Source organism: Micromys minutus (genome assembly GCF_963924665.1).
Source record: "Micromys minutus genome assembly, chromosome: X".
Taxonomy (NCBI): Eukaryota; Metazoa; Chordata; class Mammalia; order Rodentia; family Muridae; genus Micromys; species Micromys minutus.
The window spans coordinates 94,916,749-94,940,395 of record NC_137970.1 but is presented as its reverse complement, the minus strand read 5'-3'; the positions used below and the strand labels follow the sequence as shown (position 1 = coordinate 94,940,395).

The 23,647-nt window shown below is 38.0% G+C and overlaps 1 protein-coding gene across 1 annotated transcript in view; it reads right to left on the bottom strand.

Annotated features, from left to right (window-relative positions):
- The window catches only part of GRIA3 (glutamate ionotropic receptor AMPA type subunit 3), a 257,663-nt gene that overhangs the window by 5,729 nt on the left and 228,287 nt on the right, over positions 1 to 23,647 (bottom strand). Inside the window, exons 13-14 of the mRNA XM_080910407.1 lie at positions 17,080 to 17,327; positions 16,406 to 16,520 (exon numbers count right to left, since the gene is read on the bottom strand). Coding sequence (XP_080766533.1) covers positions 16,406 to 16,520; positions 17,080 to 17,327 — 363 coding nt within the window. The remainder of the gene's footprint in view (positions 1 to 16,405; positions 16,521 to 17,079; positions 17,328 to 23,647) is intronic.

Genomic DNA, 23,647 nt, shown 5'->3' with positions numbered 1-23,647 from the left:
TGTGTGGGGATTTACTTCATGGGGGTTTGTGTAAAAAGAGTTAATTCTTCTTTCCACTCAGTGACTGATAAATTTCCCCCGTGGAGTATTGGTGGCTACAGCTACATTCAAAATCAGGGCAGCAAGTCTTTGTGCTGCTAGAACAAGGGAACACAAAGAGTTGGTTCCACTCCATCTTCCTGAAAGTTTACGGGAGCCATCAGGATTGGCTGCACACAAATCAGAAAGATTTTCTAGACTATTGGGAAAAAAAGCAAGGACAAAAAACAAAAACAAAACAAAAAGAAGTTCAGCTTCTTTTAAAGTTTTACTCCAGGGAGTATAGGAATAATTTAAAAATGCTATACCTATCTGCTTTCTATTTAATATGGAGAAAAAAAAATGAGAAAGGCGGCCAGTGACTTCCAGGTCAGACAGTAAACCTGGCTAAGCTATCTTGCTGCACAAAAAAGCAAAAACAGAATTGCTGAACAATGGAAAGAAAAAAAAAAAATTGGTGTCTTGAGCCCTACCTTGAGGTAGGACACACCAAGGGCCAGGAGTCTTTCTTTGGAAAACAAAAAAAAAAAATAGCATTTTGTAGTCTTTTTAGAGGGAATGTAACCATTTTGCTGCTGAAAGGAGTGAAAGATAATACTCAATTTTTTTAAGCCTGTGAATTTTGATCATCTCATTTAAATGATGACACGGTGGACAGATGACGGCCATTACTGACCATCAGTTCAGCTAGTCCTGATATATTGAAATGGCCACATTCTTCTGATTATATTTTCATAAGAACCAACCTTATTCCTATAATAAGAAGGCCAACTTGAACTGTATTTAGGGAGGGATGTGAGGATTGCCTCATGTCCACGACAGCCTTACATATTGTCACTTTTCTAGAGTGAGTGCCAGGTGACAGTAAGAACTTCTTTCACTTATTGGACAGTGGCCATTTCAGGTGGCTCACTAGGTTATAATGTAAGGGTAGTCCATAGTCAATCAAGAAATGGGCCAATTTCTGGAACCTTCTTTCTGCCATCATACATGTATCTATGTATGGCACTGAATGAGGCAAAAGGTGCTTTTACCATAACTCATGTGATATGTTTTAAGTTTTAAGTTCCATGTGTTAAAGTTTTTTCAAATTCCCTGATATGAGATGTTAGAAATCCAGTAGCAAAATGGTTCATTGCATGGGGGAAAATGAGTGGCGCTTTCATGGAATGAATTAACTGATACCACAATATTAGTTTAGAAAAAGGAAAAGGCAAAAATCGGAAACTAAAAAGAACTTTCTTAGGGGGAGCGAAGGGGGGCAGGAAGGAGGCGGGGAAGAGTGTTTCATGCTTATCAATGTGATGTTAATCCTGACAATGTGTACCCTTAAGGAACATGCGACTAAACTTTACAAAGTATTCCATACAGAGATTCAAATGACACCTTTATAAGAGAAAAGTGTGACAGAATTAATGAGATTTGAGATCCAAACAGATGCTGAATTTATGTGACAGCAGCTAGGAGGGGGCTAGTCATTCTGCTTCCAGAGACCAGTCTTTGTGGTTTGACTGTTTTCTGATGTCAAAGATGTAATATATTAATAACCAATGGTATTTACGACTACAGTCTCTGTCACTGCAAGAGATTAAGATAAAGTACTGTCACAACTGGATCTTTTTTTAATTTACTTTTTTTTTTTTTTTGAGTTGAGGTTGGTTGTTCTATTTTCTCTTTGAACTTTCGAGATGTGAACGACAGTAAGACCCCTTTATAACCCAGTTCATTCTTTTACGGCATTGGAAATGCATGGGCCAGATCGAGTCCCTACATACAGCATATCTCTATCACAGCGGATTGATGTCCCCGGACAGGCCTGTGAGGCTGCCGTTTGTCTTATTTCTATAGTGCTGCTGTTATGAAGGGGTCCCACTGTGGCAGGGTGTGTGTGTTGGGAAGGAAAGCCGTTTGGGGATAGAAAATAAACAGTGGGTCAAAATGTGATTGCTATTCAGTACAAAAAGACCTTCAGCGACTGACCTTACTCCCGGAGTCCTTGGCTCCACATTCCCCCTTATCGTACCACCATTTGTTTTTCAGCTTGTCTAAGATGCCTTGTTCACTGAGTTTCAATACTGCAAGGTTTACAGGCGTTCTTCACGTGGGAAATAACATAAATAACATTATATTATGTTATTTTATGTTATTCAAGCTTCAAACTACTTTAAAACTATAGAAAGCGATAAAGCAGGGGGCCCTGGCCACAGAGTAATTTTAGACACTGCAGGCAACCTGAGCATTACCTTATAAAAAGTTAAACACTACAGCCACGCTAGATTTACCAGGGCCTGCCCATATCGCTTTGAGTAATCGGCACACACTGTTAAATAATGAGGATAGAAAAAAAGGCACTCCTCTGATAGGCTGTGTGTAGTGAGGAGGGTCTCCCCTCAAGTGACACTGGTCGGCGGCAGCTTATAATAACTTTGTGACGGAGGCGTGTTAGGTTTGATCTAACCGGGTGTCTTGTTGTACTTCCAGACAGAAAGCAAGTTATGGGTGTGGGAGGGGGTTGGGAAGGGGATGGGGCCAGAAAGGGAAACTTTTGTATTATTGTGGACCAAGACAAATGGATGAATCTGAACAGAAAACAGCTCCTGTAGAAACAGCATGCCTTTGGATTAATTGTCCCCTGTTACACACATCTGTTGTCCAGCTGAAAGTGATCTTCTGAAGACTGAACTATGCACATATTCTCATGCGACAGCCATACATTCTAATTCCTACGCACACACTACTCTTAACATTAAAAGTTCAATGTAGACCTTGACATTTTTAATGAGGAGCATTTTCAACAGCAGAAAAACAGGCCTATGGGATGTTTCTGAGTTGCTGACTCTCTCTCTCTCTCTCTCTCTCTCTCTCTCTCTCTCTCTCTCTCTCTCTCTCTCTCTCTCTCTCTCTCTCTCTCTCTCTCTCTCTCTGATGTGTCTGCAATCAAGTCAGATGAACAGAAAGTGGACCGAAGTGTTTTGAAGTAGAATGTTAGTAGAGCATGTGTAAAATGGCAAACTGACACTGCCATTGTGAACTAGGACTGGAGAGGAATAGTTTGGTAAAATAAAACCTCTTTGAGTGACTAATACATATCTAGGAGGTCAAGTTACTACTTGCTCCTTTGTTGTCCATTATTTAATATATACTGATTATATATATACTGATTATATTTGGAACCATTGGGCACAATGTGTGAAACTCTATTGGTCCTAGGACAAAGACTTTTGTCTTTGAAAGATTTCTTCAGCTATCAAATAGAAAAAGTGACCACTTCCCTGTCTTCTTCCTATAGCTACTGGATTTGAAACAAAGTTTCTTTAATAACTTTGGGCAACAATATGTTGTATTAAAAGGGTGACCTAATTTTATGATGAGGCAATGAACCGTGTTCACTTTCATGTGGAACAGTATTTCTAAGGTGTGTGTTGGTCTACTGCTACTGGTTTTAAAGGATGAAGTCACACAAACTTATGTAACTATGGACATGCTATAACATTTCTTAGCTTATTTTAGATAAGTTGGGCCTGTTAACATATCTGCTTACAGACAAGACTTTCTATAATCATGCCTATCTGACCTCTGTCATACCAGATCCCAAAACATTTTTCTTTCTTTTTCCATTTGCAGTTGAGGGCAGAGGGAGCATCTTAGTTTGAGATGTTCTGAGATATGTATTGTCATTTAAAAATACAATCCAATTCCAGGGTACTTGGGATTGGAAAAGTTATAAACCTTTAGTAGCAAGGAGGTGACACTTGTTAGTGCACAACATAGCATTCAGAATATCTTTAACGTCTTAAAATGAAATTGCATTCCTTTTAGATTAAACAATTTTTTCCCATCAACACTCAAGAGCTTAGGCTTCTCAAGTGCTAGCCAGAATTGCAACAGAGCATACACAAAACTTCTAGCCTCCTTAAGCAGTAGACATTGTCTTAGATTATTGGAAAGGTCAGCAGAACCATCTATGAACCTTAAAGCAATGTAGCGTTGCCTTTTTCTCTGCTCTCCACTGTCTATCTCTTCATTATTTATGACATCACCACCACAGCTCCCAGGGTTGTGTTTTGAGCCAGGTTCTGGTGTGAGACACAGCACTGTGGAAGCCACCTTGAGATGCAGGGCAAGATGCTTCCTAATAACATAAGGGGTGACCTGGGTTCAATGGGCCTATATATCTTTTCTGTACTTCTTCCCTTTTTATTAAAAAAAGGTCTAGTAGCATCTCATTGCTCTCTGACTGTGTTCTTACTAGGCTTCATTTTGCTTTAAGGTTCTGCATTCTGAAAAATACCTTGTTGAATTTGTTCAGTATTGCTGTTTTTATTAGGTTTTAGGAACAGAACATCCAGATTAAAGTTACCACACTAAGGTTAATGGAAAGTTCCATACTCTAGAGACCCTGGGTTTAGAAGATATTCATGAACGTTTAAGTGGCATAGATTGATAAAAGTAAAATGCGTGGGTTTAGAGCAGTGCTCCTCGAAGTGTGTTCCTGGGACCCTTGGGGAAACATTAAAACCCTTTCGTTAGAGGGTCCGTGAAGTTTAAGTCCTTTATAGTGATGGGAAGTTACCAACTGTCTTTTTCACTATTACTCCTTCATCATATACAAATTGCTCAGAGGCTATCTGATTGTGAAATCATAACAAATTGAGCAAAGAAGTAGAAATGATAATCCCATCCTTTAATATAAGCTACATATTAAGATCTGAAAAAATAGAGGCTGGCTTCACTTTTCTAACTTTTGTTTTGAAAACTGAATTATTTTCATAAAAGTAAATTGTTTATCTTAACATGCACTATGTTAATTTGAAAATAAATCAGTGACTATATTCCTTTAAATTCTATTGTCTTCATCTCTGGCATAATGAATATTAATAGATACAACATATAAACAAATTTTTTAATATATTTTTGCAAGTTTTTTAAGAATGTGAACAGTCCTGAAAGAAAATGTTTTTTATAGGTATTGCTTTGGAGAATGAATGAATTTTGTTGTGATATAGGTGCTTACTCTGGGCTGTCAACCATATATATACACTTGCCTAAGCTCAGACTTAGTATCTCAGCATTTTAGTGTTCTCCTGACAAATGGCCTATGTCTGCCTTGGGCCATCCACCAGCTTTCAGAGAACAGCTAGTTCACAGTGCAGTTATCTTAGTGTAATAGCTTTTGAGTAGGGGGCAGGGCAGAGCTTTTTGTCCTCCCAGAGGACATTTGGTAATGCCTGGTGTCATTTTTGTTGTCACAAATGGGCTGGGGAATGATATAGGGATTCAATGGGTAGAGACAATGTACGCTGATAAACATCCTATAATTACAGGACAGATTCCACAACAATGCATCATCTGGCTCCAGACGCCAATAGTACTGAGGCTGAGAACTGACTTTAGAGCACGCAGATGTCCTCTGAGATACTCAGGACAGTAAAGAACTCTGACAGATGATACACCTCTATAGAAGGTTAGTTAGTCTTTGATTAGAAAGGAGAGAGAGAGCCAGAGAGCGAGAGAGAGAGAGAGAGAGAGAGAGAGAGAGAGAGAGAGAGAGAGAGAGAGTTAATGAAATTTGGCAGGGAACCAATGTGCTCTTGGGAACTTCAAAATAGAAACCAGGGAAAAAAATGAACATTTCAAGCAGTAGCAGACCCGAGGAACATAAAAGTTGCAACCAGAAATCACAGATAAACCATTCAACAAGGTGAAGATAGGAACGAAGAGAGGAACTTTTCTGTGTTGCTGTAAGACAGATTAAGTTTCCAAAATGCTAGATTAAACATGCTTTGATTAAAACAGGTTTTTCCATTCCTGTGTCTTATTAGATGTATTGTGATGCCTAACTCAAGTCAACTAAATATGTACACACACACACACACACACAAATACATATATACACACAGGCTTGAACACATATTTACATGCACACACACAAACATTTACAAATACAAATAAAACATTCACCCCCGCACACATGCAAACATGCACACACACACACACACACACACACAAACACACACACACACTAGTGTTTTGAAGAAAGAAGAATTAGGTACTGATTTGGTTATTTTAGATGTTTTTCGTCAGGATGATATTTTTTTCTACTAGCTCAAATGTTTTCTCTCCTCCCTCTATCACCCTCCATCTTGCCTTATTTCTGTGCATGTCTTGAGACTCCTTCTAAGTCATGTGCTTCTCTAAGGCATCAATCTTATGCTTTTGTAGCCTCCTTTATGACATTTTCCCTTCAGTAAATAACCATTTTAAAGATAACTCTTTTAGCTTTTCATTTTCAACCTAGTTCCTTTACGTAATTACAGTAGTCAATTTTATTATTGGTTAAGTTTAATGGCTACCCCAAGAAGGCAGATTTATGGTCTTCAGTTTATAAATTATGAAACTGCAGCACATGCAGGTCAAGCAATTTGCTTAAGCCTCCACATATCACAGGGCAGGCTGAAAGGTAAATGAATATACATTGAACTCTCTACTGTGCATTGCCCACTGAAACATAGACAAGAGTAGGTAGCTCTCCTCATTTTTTCTCTTCTGGCTTAGATATCCATAATGGTTTTTTTCAGGGACCCCAATTCTCAAAATAATTATCAATCTACCAAAGGCATATATTCCAGCTGAGGCCCTTTATTCTAGCGCAGCTATGCCTCACATGGGAACTGTCTCGAGCGGTTACTGCAGGCTCTTGACTGAGTACCTGAGAGAGTTAGAAGTCAGAAATATTTATTGTGTTCACCTCATTGGAGAACAGAAAGAGTTAAACAAAGTAGGTCAGATTTCTATCGTGGAAAGTAACTAAGCAGCCCTTCTCTGAAGGCCTTGATAGGAACGTTTTGCTGAGCAGAACTATCATAAGGTCAGCAAGCTAATAAAGAGATCTGGAGGGTTTTCTAATGGGATCTGGGAATGATCCCAAACCTCAGTTTTTTTTTTTTCTTCCCCATTTCTAAAATTTTATTTTAAAAATTTCACAGTTAAATTTGGGCAATGTGTTTGTGTTCTTTCTTTTTGTCTCTCTCTGTTTTTTTTTTTAATATGAATCTTCCTGAGATGCAAGAAAGATGAAATACAGACTATTCAGAAAGCAATCGGCTCGTCTCCTTTAAAAACAAAGGTTTGGGGCTTGGGGCAAAAATGCAAAGTCCTTCAGGGAAGAAAATGTTTTATGGCATAGAAGTCACAAAAATGATTATCAAGCAGAGTATCAAGCAGAGGTGGACTGGTTGCTTGGGTGTATGTGAATTACAGCATCTTTACAAATACAGGAAAATAACACTAACCTGTATCAGGTTGTTTATTCCTGAGTGTGGACAGGAACTGCCTTTTGTTTATTATCTTTTAATATAGGACAAATAATGTATAATACGTTGATAATTAATATTTTAAAATGTTTATTTTTGAAAGTGTGTGTGTGTGTGTGTGTGTGTGTGTGTGTGTGTGTGTGCGTGCATATGTGCACATGCCTGTGCCTTGACACAAGTGGTCAGTTAAGAAGAGAACTTGTGGGAGACAGCTCGGCTTTTTTCCTTTCACATGGATTCTGGAGATTGAACTCTGGTCATTAGACTCCAAAACAAGTGCCTTTACCCACTGAGCCGTCCCACCTATCTCCCCTCATTTCTTCCTCTAGTTTTATGTAACCTGAGCCAGCCTTAGCCTCCATATTTAGCTGAGGCTGTCCTTGAGTTATTCATCTTTCTGATTTACTTCCCAAGAACTGAGACTATAGATATGTGCCAGCAAGCCTGGCATGAGTTGTACTTTCAGAGTAAATAAGATTAGATGATTAAAAGAATGCACTTGTTTCAGCCATCCACACCTTGGCACTAACTAAGCTACAAAGGCATGGTTCAGCACATAGCTCCTCGAGGTGGTGGTCATCTAAATCTCAGAGTCTGGCTCATCCAGCCATTTTAAAGAATCAGTGTTGTCTTACCAATGGTAAACTTTATACATGGACACAGTTTAAGGATAAGAATACCATTGTCTATTATTTCCTGTGAATGTAGAATCTCTAATATAAAACCCAAATAAATAAGCCTTTTTATTAAAACAACTGTCAAATTTGAAAAATTTGATGTCCTCAAGTACTTAGAATAATGAATGAAGCAGCTTCTAGTCATGCTGCATTCAATGGAGTTAAGTGGGGGTGCTGAAGTTCCTTATAGGGGAAAAAAGAATTTGAGTCTAGTGAATTCATCACCAAGGATATATCCCCAGGTAATCTGGTGAGCTTAGAATGTATAAGAAAGGCATTTAAATTATGAATAGGACTCTGATCCTGGATAGAAACCCATGGTGTAGTGTGATTTATCTATCTGAGACACTGGATGCTATACTCTGATCTAAAAAAATTGCACTTCCTGTTTCTGAATAGGGACACTGAAAGATCAAATGGTTGGGTAATTAATAATTCTAGAAGGTCTTCAGTGGAAGGATAGACACATGTGACAATATGTAGGTTGTAGAAAAAGAAAAGATCACACAAAAAAGAAATATATAAACAATGATGATGAGTTTATAAATGTAATTTGAAACCTGCTCTGACAATGTAATATCTAGTCAATAAAAATGGAAATGGTCACAATTGAAGCTGGGAACATTTCTGTCACCTTATTCTGTATCTAAACACTTGTTTTTAGGGTACTAATTCTTGCTTCTTGGTACCTTTCTGAACATGCCTTCTGGAATATCCTCAGCCCAGCGGAGAGAGAAAGGTATTCTCCATTTTCCTGTCCATCTTTAAACTGAGACACTTCAGGTAGTCATGGTAATCAGTCACTAGTGTCTCACTCCAGCCTCTCTTGGAGAAGCAATAGTATCACTTGGCATAAGAAGTATGTGCAGGCAGGCACAGGTTTGTTAGAGTCAATTGACACTTAAAGAGAGAAAAAGCCTTGCCGAGCAATGGAATTTAGTATGTGGCCTTTCATATTCATTTTGTTAGTTACCTTTAGATACATGTAGTGAATTGATTTACTTGTCTATGTACCAGCTATTGGAGACAGTTCCAAACATGCCCTAAAATGTACAAGTGTACAGAATCATTCAGATATTCTATCCCCTATTTTTCACAGGCGTTCCTGCACATAGGAGGGCAGGAGAAAAAGGATTTATGTCGTTTAAAACTTTTTTGCCTTTGGATTTGCTGAGAGTTATCTCCATACCCTTTGACTGTTGGCATTACTAAACTCTGAGTGTTCAAGTGACCCTCATCTTCACAGAAGAAGCGCCAATGATTTGCAGAGGTATGCAGTACTTAGCCGCTAGAAGCCACCTCTGAGGGACTATTTATAACCACGTAGTTCACAAATGTAGCTCAAATCTATTTAACTCCTTGCTAATGGGATCATAATTTAATGCAAGTGCAAAGAGCAAATTCAATAATGCATGCATATAACATTAGGAGTTGAAGGCTGCAAGTCATTTTTCTAAGGGCTTAACACTGCTAATGACTAAAATGTATTGATGACCATCTGTGCTCACACAGCAGCCTCAGAAGTAAACTTGAGATATGGAGTTAAGTCCAGCAGTGTTTTCATATGATAACTTCTCATATTCAAAACGAGAGAAACTTTGATTCTACAGATCATAGATTTCCCTGATGGATTTCTGTCAAAAACTAGACATCTATCCAGCTTACGTCTCTAAAAAGCAAACAGTTATTTCATATAGCCCAACTATGTGGGACAATTCCTTACTCATTTTCCCCCCTAATGGACAGCAGGGATTATACTAAGGTGGAAAAATAATTGACATATTTCAGTGAAAAAATCCCATTGTAAATGTGACTGCCACTTGTTGTCCAAGTAAGCTTTAAAAACTCCATTAAATCATGCATTAGAAGTTCACATCATCAAATGTTTTTGGTGTTTATCATGTATAAGTGTGTTTTATTGAGTTTATTCTAGGAGTACCAAGAGAGGATAGAAACTCAAATGATGAACATTTCTGAGGACATATAAGTCTTTGGACTATAAATAATCAATCTTAGCTTCTATTCAACTATAGACTGAAAAAAAAAAAAAGGTGAGTATATATCAAACTTATAAACTTGGTACAGATTGCCAAACCAAAGGTACACACCAATCTCTTTCAACACACATTCCAGCAGCCACACATCATGCCTTCATTCTCAGTAGTGATGTTAGACAGGAAATAGTAGCAGTCTTACTATGAGTGTCTGTGTATATTGATATACATATAGACACTGTATATATATGTTTATATACACATATGTATATATAATATGTATATACTAAAATATAGTATGCTGCTGCTTTAGATTCATATTTGAGATGTATTTTAATGCTAGATAAAATGAATAAAAAATGTTAATCGAACACTTAGACCACGTTTTTGCCACCTCAGACTAATAGGTACCAGCCTCATGTGCCAAGGGCCAAATGCTATACCGCTCTCTAAAAAGTCAAAAGAGAATGGATTTTTAACTGTTCTCTATAAAATCCCCCCACCCTGTTCCACCAACCCAACTCCCACCCTAACAAAAATAGCTTAGGTGCATTAAATATTTCATATTTTTTGATGGCTGTCCTACCTTTCAGACAGTGTGGTTCTACAACCTCTTCAAATGAAATGAAACCCAGTTATTTTCTCTTCAAGGGGAAGAAAAGGCATAGATATGCATCATTTCAATGTTTGCCATGGCAAAAGTGTTCTTCCTCTTGACAACTGTGTAACATCATTCTTACCTTCTTGCTTTTCACTCCTGCTGTTCTTTCTTTAGCTCTGGTATTGGATATTTTGGTTATTATTTGTCAATAAGAAACATATTTATGTTATCAGAATAACAACATATGTATATATATATCCTAAGGCCACACAGTCAATTGAGTTTAAGTCAAAAGATGAAATAGTTAAACAGTATTTTCTTTGTGGGTTACTTTTTTCCCCAATGGTAGAATTTATTTTTTAGCATCATTTTCAAAATCATTGGTTTTGGCAGTACTGGACTGGTTCAGTTCTTAAGACAACTTGTCCCTTGCTTGAAGTAGTCATTTGAGAGAAAGTGAGGATTTGCTCTTGGGAAGAAGACCTGAATCAGTTCAAGTAGCAAATTTTGTCACTACTATGAAAAAAAAAAGTCAAGTTCTTCATATTTCCAGGAGGTAGTACCAGCACAGAAACATGCAAACCAATGAAGAGTATAGTATACTCACCCTACTCCTTGATCCCAAACCAGTCTTGGGGATTCACAGGAACTTCTGCTAAGACCCAGGAAGTGTCATCGTTCTGTAATGGTTCTTGCCTATACACATAACAGTGTCAATAAAGTATCATTGGGATCCATCTTAACCCTGGGCATCCAAAGTGTCAACCTTTAGGAATGGCTCCTGCCAGTAAAAGATCCAATTTTGTTGCAGATAAAGGCAGATGCAGATTCATATCCATTCCCTAAGGCCCAAGATTGTCAAAGAATTCTGGGTGTGGAAGAGAAGCAATTAAGAGATGGTGGCATAGGAGAGGAAAATTGTAGACAAACACAGGAGGAGAAATACATACAAAACTGAAGATCTCATGTTATATAGGTGGGAAAAACAGTTATATTCTCATTCCTTTAGGTAGCACCAACTATGGATCTGAGGGAATTTGGAAACAGGCTATCTCGAAGTGCCACTGTTTACTGCCTTTGAATGGAAGATTTGCTAAGCAAATGTATAAGATTTTTTTTAAAGAAAAAATCTTGATAGAGATCAGGAAGAGGAAGCAAACTGTCAAATTTCTTAAGAGAACAAACTTTAAATGTACATTAAAGAAGCACGTAGATGAAAGTAGATATAACTAATTTTAATTTCAGGGAGATTTAGCTATTAAAATAAATTCCATGATTTTTTTCAATGTGTTTGGCACATACTTGTCATTTTCTTCTAGTTTTTATATATTTCAGTTTCAACTCCATTTCTTTATTGATGTTCCCCACCATTTCCTATGCCTTAAAGTGAAGGTACCTACATTTGGCACAATAGTTATTGCAGTCAAGGAGTTCAGAAGGGTTCCATTTAAACATTCTGTTTCATTGTTCCCAAGGGCACACAATCTGTGATGTTCTTTTTTCATCTTTAAAAGTATAGATACTAGAAGTCTATTTAAATCCATTGATGCAAATCTAGGCTGAGATGGGATAGGTTTTGGAATATCTTATCACTCCAGGTACAAATAGCATGTTTTTACTGACATTCTTTGCTCTAATAAGTAAAGGTACATAGGAAAACTCAGCTGGCATCATTTACTTAAGATTAACGGAATGAGGTTAGGTGGGTGGAAGGGCCAGAATGTAAGAATGTGAGATGGCTAATAGACAGCTGTGGCAGAAAGTTAATATCCTTATATGGGAACTCAGCAAAATCACTATCTGCTCTGTTTTACTGTGACAGACTTTTATCAGCTGTCTCCCAAACCACTAGTGATCTAGGTTAATAGCTGGAATAACCTACACGCCTCTTAATTACTGCATTTTCACACGTATTACACTAAAGCAATGACACAATAGGGTGATTATGGGTTGAAAATTCCCAACTCACAGTCTTTGTTTCCATGATTTATCCCTGTACATTTTTAGATCATCAAGGGCAGATCAGGCATAATTTGGCCAGGATTTATTAGCATAGACTTGGGAAATTGGCACAGGCAAGCAGTGTTTTGGTTCTAGCCTATGGGTCTTATTCAGGAGCTGCTCCAGTTAATGACCCCTTTCTTAATTTCCTGTATTCAGAAAAGAGAATATCATATCTATTACATTAGATGAAGAGTGTACTCATTTTTGACAATATGAAAAGTTTCTTTTTTTCCATAGCATAGTAAAAATTGTAGAATATGCTCAGAATGCATGCTGTCTCGTCTTAGAGCAAGAAACACCAACAATTTAACATAATTGCCCATTTATCATAATTTAAAGGTTATAGGAGCAAGACAGAGAGATATGTAATACAGGTATTTTCCCCTTTTCTGGTTTCAGAGATAATAGGTGTAAAAGTGTTTTTGAAATAGTGGAGGTACTTATAAATGCCTGGTTTTGTGATTATTGTTATTTTTAGTAATCAGTACTGAGGGTTACAATGGCTTAAATATGCCATTTGCCTAGTAACGAAGGTGATTGAACCTGATGCTCATAGAAACATATCACGCACAATCAGATTCACACAATTTATGGGTAGGTAACTGCAATGATTTGCTCTCTGCGATTTTATCAGAAGAGGTGAACCTGAAAGTCAGAAGAGACGTGTGATGGCATTGGCTGTGTGACCTTGTCAAAGTCAGCACCACTTCTGGATCTCACTTTCCCTGTGAAATGATGGTACATTCAGTGGTTATTTTATTGTGTTAACTGGGGACAAGAGTCAATACGAAAGTGTAATTCTCAAGCCATTTTACTAATACGATACAACCTCCTTGGTGTGAACTAGCACAGAGGAAGAATTGTCAGAACGAGGGAAGCAAATCCTGAATTACAAGATACATCTGAAATATGACATTTTCTCCTTTTAGTTCTGTTTTGCAATTCAGACTGGCTATAAACCATTGCTTTATCATAGGTCCCCATGAGATCTATCTTAGTGGGTAGATTTGTACTGAATATGATTATATGTGATGAAACAAAAAGGTTTGTTCTCCCAAGAAAAAATTCAACTGACAGTCTAGTCTAAACTCTTGATTTGCTTAACAAACCTCTCTTGTCCACATCCATAGTCATATAAATTTACTGTGTAGACTGGTCCTTGTCTAGTTTATTTCATAGTATTAATCAAAACACTCCGAGTTAAGGAGTTTTCAGTGCATTTCTACCTTCTGAATGGATTCGTGTTGGATGGTACCCACGAAGTAGTCGTGAAACAGTCACTCAAGTTCATTTCTTGCTCCTTCTTGTGCTCACTCTCAGAAAAAAAAGCAGGTGGCAAGAAGGAAGACGATAAAGTCAGGCTCCTTGGTAATTCCCAGGTGTAAGAAGCAGTTGTTGGATTTGCAGCTTTGATCCCACTATTATCCATAGTTGAGAATGGAGTTGGCTTATTTCAAAAGGTAAATTGAAGAGATGACCAAGAAAAGTAATTTGCAAGTTGCCTGGCAGGTTAACACTATGGCCAAAGGAGTTTGAAACAATTAGGATCTACTGAAATATTTTTTAGTTGCATGCCAAATTTCAGAAAAATCTGGAAATTGTAAGTTAGCAATAGAGTTACTAGCTAAAACGCAGAGACAATATTAAGAAAGGAACAAACAGTGTGATTGTTGGTCATAATTAGCAAAAAGCTAGTTTAACCTTTTGGGATCTTCATGATATTAAATCATTTCATGAGAAGTAATGGTCGGTCAAATCCGACCAGGTTTGATTTTGTTTTCGGGTGTGTGTGTATGTGTTTGCATGCATGCCTGTGAATGTGCTGTGCTGTGCGTGTGCGTGTGTGTAAAACTTTAAACAACTCGCTATTGTAAAAGTTCTGGGCACTTCTGGGCACTGAGTGGCTTATTTAGTGACATCTTGATTCAGTCCATAGGTCCTCTGAATGATGAGTTCATGAGAACAATGTATCCAATCCAGCTCCGTTTTCATTCTGTAACTCACTTGAATAATAAAATTAGGTTCACGGTGGCCTGCTAATACCATGAGAAAAGTGCTGGGAGGAAGGTGCTAAATACTTTAGGCATCAGGGAAACCATTTGTGAAAATCAAATGAAGCAAATGATTGGCTACATTTTCAGTGTCATCAGTTTACATGGGCGAGAAATGAAGTCACTGCTCTTTGGCACATAGTAAAACCTTGATTAATTGGAATCCATAGGGATGAATGGGGTTGTTAACAAGAATACTTCACTTTGGGCTACTGACATGCCACCTTAAAATGCTTGTTTCCACTCTCATGCCTCAGGGAAGTAGCCTGTAATGTCTGAGGGTCAATCCAGATGGAGAGAAGTTAGAGGAGAAAGATCTAGCTGCAGTTATCACTTGGCAACTATGTAAAAACTCAATTCCTTGAGGTCTTCTCATTTTGGATATCATTAAAGTTTCTCATCAATGGAAGTTTGGAACGGGGACTGACAATTCAGGCCACTGGTTCAGTGTATTCTTGTTAATCAAGGTTTTACAATACAAGGCCTTGCCAATGCCTGGTAAGGTTATGAATAGAAGTTGTTTTAAAATCTGCTTCTTTGAAAGTGCTCTGGATCAGTGTTTCCAAACCAGTATTATACTGCAGACTGGAAAACTAGCTTTTCTGCCAGAATCCCAAGGGATGAAGAAGAAAAGAGAAGAGCAGAATTACAAGCATTGTCTCTGAAGGAAAAAAGTTTTGGCTTGCCTGTTTGTTGCTCTGTGGTTGGGAAACACAGTTCTTCACCTTAAGATGCCCATGGTATCTTGGATGTGCGAGATCTGATCTCTGCTGTTTCCACATCATTCACATGCCTCTCGGGCCTGGAGAAATCTCTTTTCAGGTCTTCTGTACTTACCCGAAGTGTCTCTCCAGGACTTGGTATCTTGGTCTCTGAGAAAGCCCCTATTTCTTGTTTCTTTGGTGATGGCTACCATCATCCATTCTAGCCCCGGAGAGAATTAGGAACCAAAGGAATGGCAAGTAAGATGGCTTTTTCTCAGATGACAACCTGGATAACAATTAGACCTACCTGAACCAAAAACACGGCTAAAGAGAAGCCAAATCAGGGATTCACACACAAGTAGTATCATAGGCAATGCACACGTTCAAATACATAAAAGCCCGTTTGCGAAGTCTCTGTATGTGGTGACCTATTAAAGAAAGACCCCATTTAACTTGAAATTGATCTTTCTCTCTGCTTTTCAAGTTAAGTGGGGCCTACTTAAATCAGCCAGCACATACAGAGAAGAACATTTCATCACTCAAACAAGTAATAGAAGCCACTCCCACTCACTCAAGAAACTTCTATGAGCAATCATCACATCCTAGAAAAAAATAGAACCAAACAAATTATATCCTGTCATCCCAGTGGCTGGATCTGATTTCTTACACAATTCAACTGAGGCAGATGGGGGAGTCTCACAGGACACACCCTTGGGCTTTTGAAAGCCTAGGGCACCGAAACCTGTATAATCGCCTTCGTATAGAAACCCGTCTGGCTTGTGGGGGAAAGGAAAGGGTGTGGGCAGGGAGCCTCTGTCTGGGAGTTTAAGAAGGGACCCAAGTTAGATCAAAAATATGGGCAGTGCCCTAAAGTCTTTCTGCTTCCCAAAGCTGCCAGGCAGGGGAATCACCTGCTCATTCTACTTTCTGTGTGTCGCGTGCTCTCTCCTCAATAATAAGATAACAGTCTTGCCGATTACTCGTCACTAAGGGTACCCGGTTGTGGTGACATTGAGGCTGACCTTGGAGTCACCGCCCCCGCTGCCGCACTCTCCTTTGTCGTACCACCATTTGTTTTTCAATTTGTCCAAGAGGCCTTGCTCATTCAGTTTTAATACTGCCAGGTTAACAGCATTTCTTGAAACGATAAAACATAACTTGTAAGAAAATGCACAAATGCTTAGGAAATCGTTAACGTATAAAAAAAGGAGCACAAGAGGACAAATTGGCTAAATTTCACAGAACGTGGAGCTATAAAAATGTCTGTACAGCAAATACAGGGTTAAATATTGGAAGGTGGCATGGAGGATAACATTTGCTCAAAACTGAAGTGTGCGGGATGGGGAAACTGTCTTTGAGAAAAAAAGTAACAAGAACACCACATCCATGCAATTAACATTCGTCACCATAACTTGGCTTTTACCATTTAAATTGAAAAAGCCGTTGAACTGTAAAATTAAAACAGCAACAAACAGTCAGAGAGGACAACACAAGAGAGAGAGAGAACATTAAAAAAAGTGGATGCATTAAAGAGATGAAACCATAATTTACCGTCTTATTTAACTTCATGGAATATTGTAGATTTTAAACTTTTAAAAGTTACCTCAAAATCCACAAGAAAGAAAACGACAACAAAATGCATCAGGGTAGGTGGAATACTATAACAACACGGATATTGTTATATTATTCCACCCACCTTAATGCTGAGCCTTTAGGGGTTGCCACACCATAGCCTTTGGAATCCAGATTTCCACCAACTTTCATCGTGTCACATGGCTTTCTCTGCTCAATGTACTCATTCATGGTTGACTCCAGCAGGAAGGCGAACTTTCCCTTGGACTTCCGAACTCGGGCTACCCCATCAGCTGTTGTTTTGGTAAACACAGATGGCTCTGCGGATTTCATGTAAGACCACATTTTCTCATACACAGCAATTTTGGATCGCTGTAACAGAAAGATAACAATTCTTTGGGTGGCAAAATACGACATCGCAAAGGGACTTTTGTGCAGTTAAAAAAAAACCCATAGTTGTATTGTTGTTGTTTTTTTTTATTTTAAGTTTTATTTAGCTGTGGGTGTGCATGTGTGTCTGAGTATGCAAGCACCCTTAAATACTGGAAGAGGCTGGATATCAGATCCCTTAGAGATGGAGTTGCAGGCAGTTGCAAACTGCCCGACACAGATGCTGAGAATCGAACTCTGGTCCCTTGGGAGAATACCAACTGTTCTTAACCAGTCCCTGAACATTTTTTTCATTACAGTCCACAGTCTCAAAGCCATGCTACACCGTGGATGTCCACTTACTTTCAGGCATCTGTCAAGCAAATTTTTAAAACAGATTTCTCCAAATTGTGCTTATCCTTGCTAATTGTGGTGCCCTCTGCTATTTTCCAATTCACTTAAAAATTCTAGTCATGGCTAGCTCACTTATAGTCTGGTTTTGAAAATCATTGACTGGTTTGAATTTTCTGCTAGATGAAGAAATCTCCCCAAGCCCCCACTACCACTGCAGATACCTTGCTGTATTTTTATCCTGAACTTGCCTAAAAAAGGTTATTGGAATGGAATGGGGGGTCAGTTATGGTAAGAAAGTGCATCCTTGTTTTGAGACAATCTTTTGTCTTTTCTCTAGAACTTCTTTCCTTGGTCCTACCCTCTATAGCTAAGGCAAATCATTCTGCCCACTGATCCTTGTGTTGATCCTTTCAAATATTACAAGGGATTTATTCTGCCCCTTCCTGATTTCATTAGGCTAAATTGTATTGGCTTTTACTGTTTCCAAAATTCTCAGAACTTTGTTCTTTCAACCATAAGCTCATTTGAATTTGTGATGTCTCTTTTAAATTGAGGGCTTAGAAATAAACCAGGCACTACTGAAATATGACCATGATAGAAAAAACAAAATGTTTGCCTTCTGTCATTGGATCATTATTTTTGAATAATGGGGTTTAAAGTTGCATTAGTGTATTTAGTTATGCATCTACCCTTCCAACAAATATTTATTGAGCACCTATTGGAATTGTGAAGTATATAATAGGAAGAATAGAGTCATTTCTATTCAAATGGAAGTGTCACAAAAACTGTTAGTTTTTTTTTTTTTCTATCAGTCCAAATCACCCCTGTCTTGACCTTCTTGGGTTGAATTTAATCCTGTTAATGTTCATTTAAGTTTAGGTGGTGCTGGGAATTTGTAGCAAATATGTTTGTAGCTCCTTGTGTCTCCCTGTAGAGAATATAAAGGAAGAATGTCCACAATGACCGCAGAACTTCCAACTGGATTGGTAGCTAGATCCTTAGCAAGAACTCTATCTAGATCGATGCTGTGAGAGGCCATTTAATCAGGGTAAGGTAAAACCTACAAACATATACCATAATTTCAAGTGTCCTTCTGTGAGGACTCCTGGCACCCATGCTGGATTGTTTATTTTTTTGATTTTCATCACCTACCTCAAACCTTTTAATTTTTTTTTATTATATATACTCCTCATTTCTCCAGCTCCTGTCATACTCCCCTAACATTACTGTTTTTTTTCTTTTGAGATCTGCCCAGGCTTATGCAATTGAGTCCTGGAATACCCAGAGCTGCCTCCATAAAAATTAAGGCTCATGTTTATGGCAATTAGACACTCACAGAGACCCTCATGGAGTCACTGAGATGGCACACTGAGACAGAAACTGGTTTAGATTGCATAAAGCACAAAGGAAGGAAGCCAGGATGGCTAAAGTTGAATGAGCACAAAGACTGGTAGAAATGAGTGTAGGAAGGTAGGCAGGTCAGAGTCTGTAGGTAATGATTAAACAGTTTGGATTCTACATGAGATCAATAAATGTTGAAAGACTTTGAGGAGGTGTGTGTGTGTGTGTGTGTGTGTGTGTGTGTGTGTGTGTGTGTGTGTTAGCATCCAATTACTTTTAAAAGAGGCCTCTGGCTGCTATGTAGAGAATGGGCTAGGTGGGCCAGAGTAGAAGCAAGGACATTTCTTTGAAGGCTGTTCTAAGAGTTCAGGGTACAGGTGCTGGTGGATGAGACTAAGATAGGATCAGTGGAAGAGGAAATAAGAAGTTAGGTTCCAGAGTTGCTTTGAGGGAACAGAAACCAAGCCTTCCAGATAGACAGCTCCAACTGATAGGCCTAAAGATAATTTCTTATAAAATATTTCATTAGAAAGCCTGGCTCTTGCTCCCACTCAACACCTAAACTAGAACGTTCGGTGCTCCTTTCCCCTCTCCCCTTCACTGCTTCTATGAAGAAATGCTGGGAAACCTGCCACCTCACCTTCCCACAACATGGTGCTTGTCCTCTCTAGGGCAATCCACCAATTATTTTGTTTGTCCTTGACTCTATTGTCTCCCCATTAACCTGAGATCTCCTTGCTTAACTTCTCCATTCATCTGATCCTTCTAAGGTACAAATCGAATCTCATTACAACCATACTTATAATTCTCTGCAATTTTCTTAAAAACTGTAGAGCAAAATTTAGTATTATGCCTGATATCTCCTCTGATCCAGTCACACTGGACTGCAGACCATTCACTGAAATAAGCCATATAGTTTCATGCCTTATTATGCCTTTGATTATGTTTTTACTTCTCCCTGAATGACCTCATTATTCCTGTAACACCCAGAACCAGTGCTATGTCTTCTAATACCATTCGTTCTCACAGAAGTACCTCCTTGATGGTTGCTTAGTCTTTCACTGCAGAGCCTGCTATATTATGTTAATGAGAGTTGGCTACAGATCTGTCTTTCCTCTTGCTATTGGAGGGTTTCTTGAGGACAAAGTCTACACTTTATTTGTTTCACTAGCCATGTTGGCAGTTACCACCATTTCACTCATTGTAGTCACTAATGATATGTTTATTTAATGATTAACTTTGACCTGGTCAGGGAGACAACTGCATTGTTGTCAAAAGATAGCAAGATGAAGCCAGGTGGTGGTAGCACACACATTTAATCTCTGCACTTGGGAGGCAGAGTCATGTGGATCTCTGAGTTGAGTGAGTTCCAGGATACCCAGGGATACACAGAGAAACCATGTCTTAGATAAGAAAAGATATTGAGATGACTAAATGTTTCCACAACTCACATCTTTATCTAAAGATGATCGGACCTTGTCTTTTGCTAAATCTATCAACCTGCTAAATAAAGATATGTACTTTGCTTTACAAAACTATTTAAAATATTATTTAAGAGCCTGAGTTGATGGCACACACTTGTAATTCTAACACTTAAGAGGCTGGGGTAGGAGGATGAGAGTTCAAGGCCAGGAAAGTGGTACATAATTTGACTCTGAATCTGCCCGTATGAATTACTTCCTCATTAATGCTCCTTAAGTAATCAAAGACTTAGAAGATTTAAACCTGACTCTTAGACTTGTATGTTCATATCACATATTATCTTCATCTGGCAACATCTAAGTGTCATAAGGAAGTACCTTGCCATTAAGTCTAATGGCAACTTCCTGGCTTATTGTCTCTCAAATTAAGAAAAAGTAAATAATTCAGCTACACTGAAATATTTGAAAATAATTTAATAACAGAGATGCACCTTCGAGAGACTTCAAGATCTAAGCATCTGTAATTACTTGAAATTGACCTAGCTGTTTTTCATCATATGTGTCTTCCTCTTTTTGCCAAAGGTAACCATTGTCATAATTTGGTCTTTATTACCAACTTTTACTTCCTTATGCTTTTATCAGAAAAAAGCTTTCTCATAATGATTATACAACCCTTCAGACTGTGACTATACCATATTTACAACTTCCCCTTATTGTCATTAAAGACAACACTATGGTGGGCATGTATGTTTGTGTAAATACATTTTGTATTTTTTCTGTTTTTGCCCAATCAGATATGACAGTAAAATGTTCAAGGAAGGAGGAAGTTGCAGAACAATTTGTGTCCTACATTATTAGCAAAGCAGCCATTACAATCATAGATAAATGTATAAGCTAATTGTAAGGAAGTCCATGAACAAGTATGCTGTGTTTTGGACTAATTTCTTCATCATTTAGTTAAATTCTTTGATTGCTGATACAGACTAAAAGATTTATTCCTTTAGGTAATGATGCCTTTCTAGGAAAATAAGTGGCAGTTCTTGAAGTGGGTACTTTAAATGTATGTGCTATATACATAACACTCACTAATGGATACAGTAATGTCAAATCAGTCAGAAGTGATTGGGCCAAGGTTGATGACTAGTTTCTGAACGTTAGAAGCAGGAGGAAGAAATGACTCAGAAGTGAGGAAAATTAAGCTGTGGCATTTATCTTCCTAACTAGTATTTAACTGATGGTATGACATTCAGATAAAAAAAAAGAAAAAATAAAATAAATTTAGATTTTTTTTTCACTTTCAGAGACTTTTTTTTTTTTTTTTTTGGCTGAAATACCAAAGGCAATGAAAGGGATTGAATGCTAGTTTAATCCTCTGAACTTCAATTTAAAAAATTATGGCAGGATCTGTAATAACAAGTTCATTTTTTTCCAACTTGCCACGATTCATTTCCTTCATCCCATACAGCACAATGTTGTCTCAGAAAAGGAGAAAAATAGACTCACTTATGAAGCAAGGCCATGAGACAGCACTGCTAGGTAATTTGCAAAGGAAATCCAAAGAATAAATACATGAATGGAAGAGGAACAGAATAATTAATCTACATGGGCAGATCACGTAGAGCTCTAGCATTAATGACTTTCATAGCCAGAGTTCTAAGAATTTGCATGCAATAAAACATGGAGGTCAAATATGTAAATTGTGTGTGTGTGTGTGTGTGTGTGTGTGTGTGTGTATGTGTGAAGAGAAAAATTTGAAATCAGGGACTTGCAAATCTGTGATGTGAAAGCCAGTGAATAGTGACTCACTTGCCACTCAGGTCACTGGTCTCTTTGTAACAGTGGCATTTGCTCCCAGTTACTGTAGTCCAGTGGTGCTGCAGCGATAAAAAAATTTCTCTGTGGACAGAAGGAAACTTGACATGGCTCTATGGTGCTATGATAAGAGCATGGGAGATATGAGGGAGCAAGGGGTAGATACTCAGGAAGGGCTGGACAAAGGAAAGTGAGAGGGAAATGATGAGATTTTAATCTCAAAAGAAAGAAATATATATGCATGGAGCCAGAATGCTTGTGTTTGAATCCCTTTTGCTCGGTGCATAAATTACCTAGCCTCTACATCATAATTTCTTCATCTGTAAAATGGTATGAGTTTTAAGCATCTACTTCAGTCATTATTAGAAATTAACAGGTTAATGCATTCTTAGACTAGTGTCTAGAATACCTGAACTGGAAAGAAGCATGCCTTTTTATGTTAAAAATGGAGAAATATATTCCAATAGTATTATAAATTACTTTAGTTCCATGTTTGCAGAATCATGACTTTATAAGTGCGATCATATGGTTAAATGGTATTAGATATCTAGGTATATTACTGTAAATGTCTCTGATCTGCTAGTAACAAAAATTCTTATGAAGTGACTTTTGATTTTTAGACTTTTGTTGGTGGAGGAAACACACACACACACACACACACACACACACACACACACACACACACACACACACAATTCTGCTACAGCTTACAGTGAAGGCCAGAGGAGGATAATGTACTTAATTTGGTTCTCTCCACTATTTGGGTTATGGAGACTAAACTCAGGTCATCAGGCTTGGTGGAAGTGCTTTTATCTACTGAGCCATCTCACCAGCCTAATTTTCTCTTTTAGAATTTATATTTTATAGTATATTTGAGGCTTATACATTAAAACTCCCATGAACCAGAATCCTGTTCCAGAGAACACTTACTTAATATAAAATTCTACTTTTCTTATTTGTTATATTGGAATATCTGCTTGGTCAATAGAACATCCAGTTACTGTTAGTAAAACAATATAGTAGCAGAGATCAGAGGCTCTATCAAAGCCATCTTGCTCAACTTTTCATCCAATGAAGCCTCTTGTGTTCAAATCACTCTGCTGATGAGGTTCTCTTTAGCTCCTATGAGGAAGACTTCTCTGTAATGGGGAACGTCAAATTGAGAGAAACTTCTTTTTGTTGGGCTGACCTTTGTAGTAAAAGCCCCTCTTATCCTATTTCTGACTTCAGCTTGGATCAAGCAATTCCTTTTATCTTTCATCTTTCCGTAGTAGTTAGCACCAATTCTTTTGCATGGAAAAGGAGATTCCCCAGGCAAAGTTGAGTCCTTTTGAGTAGGGTTTATGTCTTTTTTTTTTTTTTTGTCTCTGCCATCTCAGAATCTGGAGATACTGC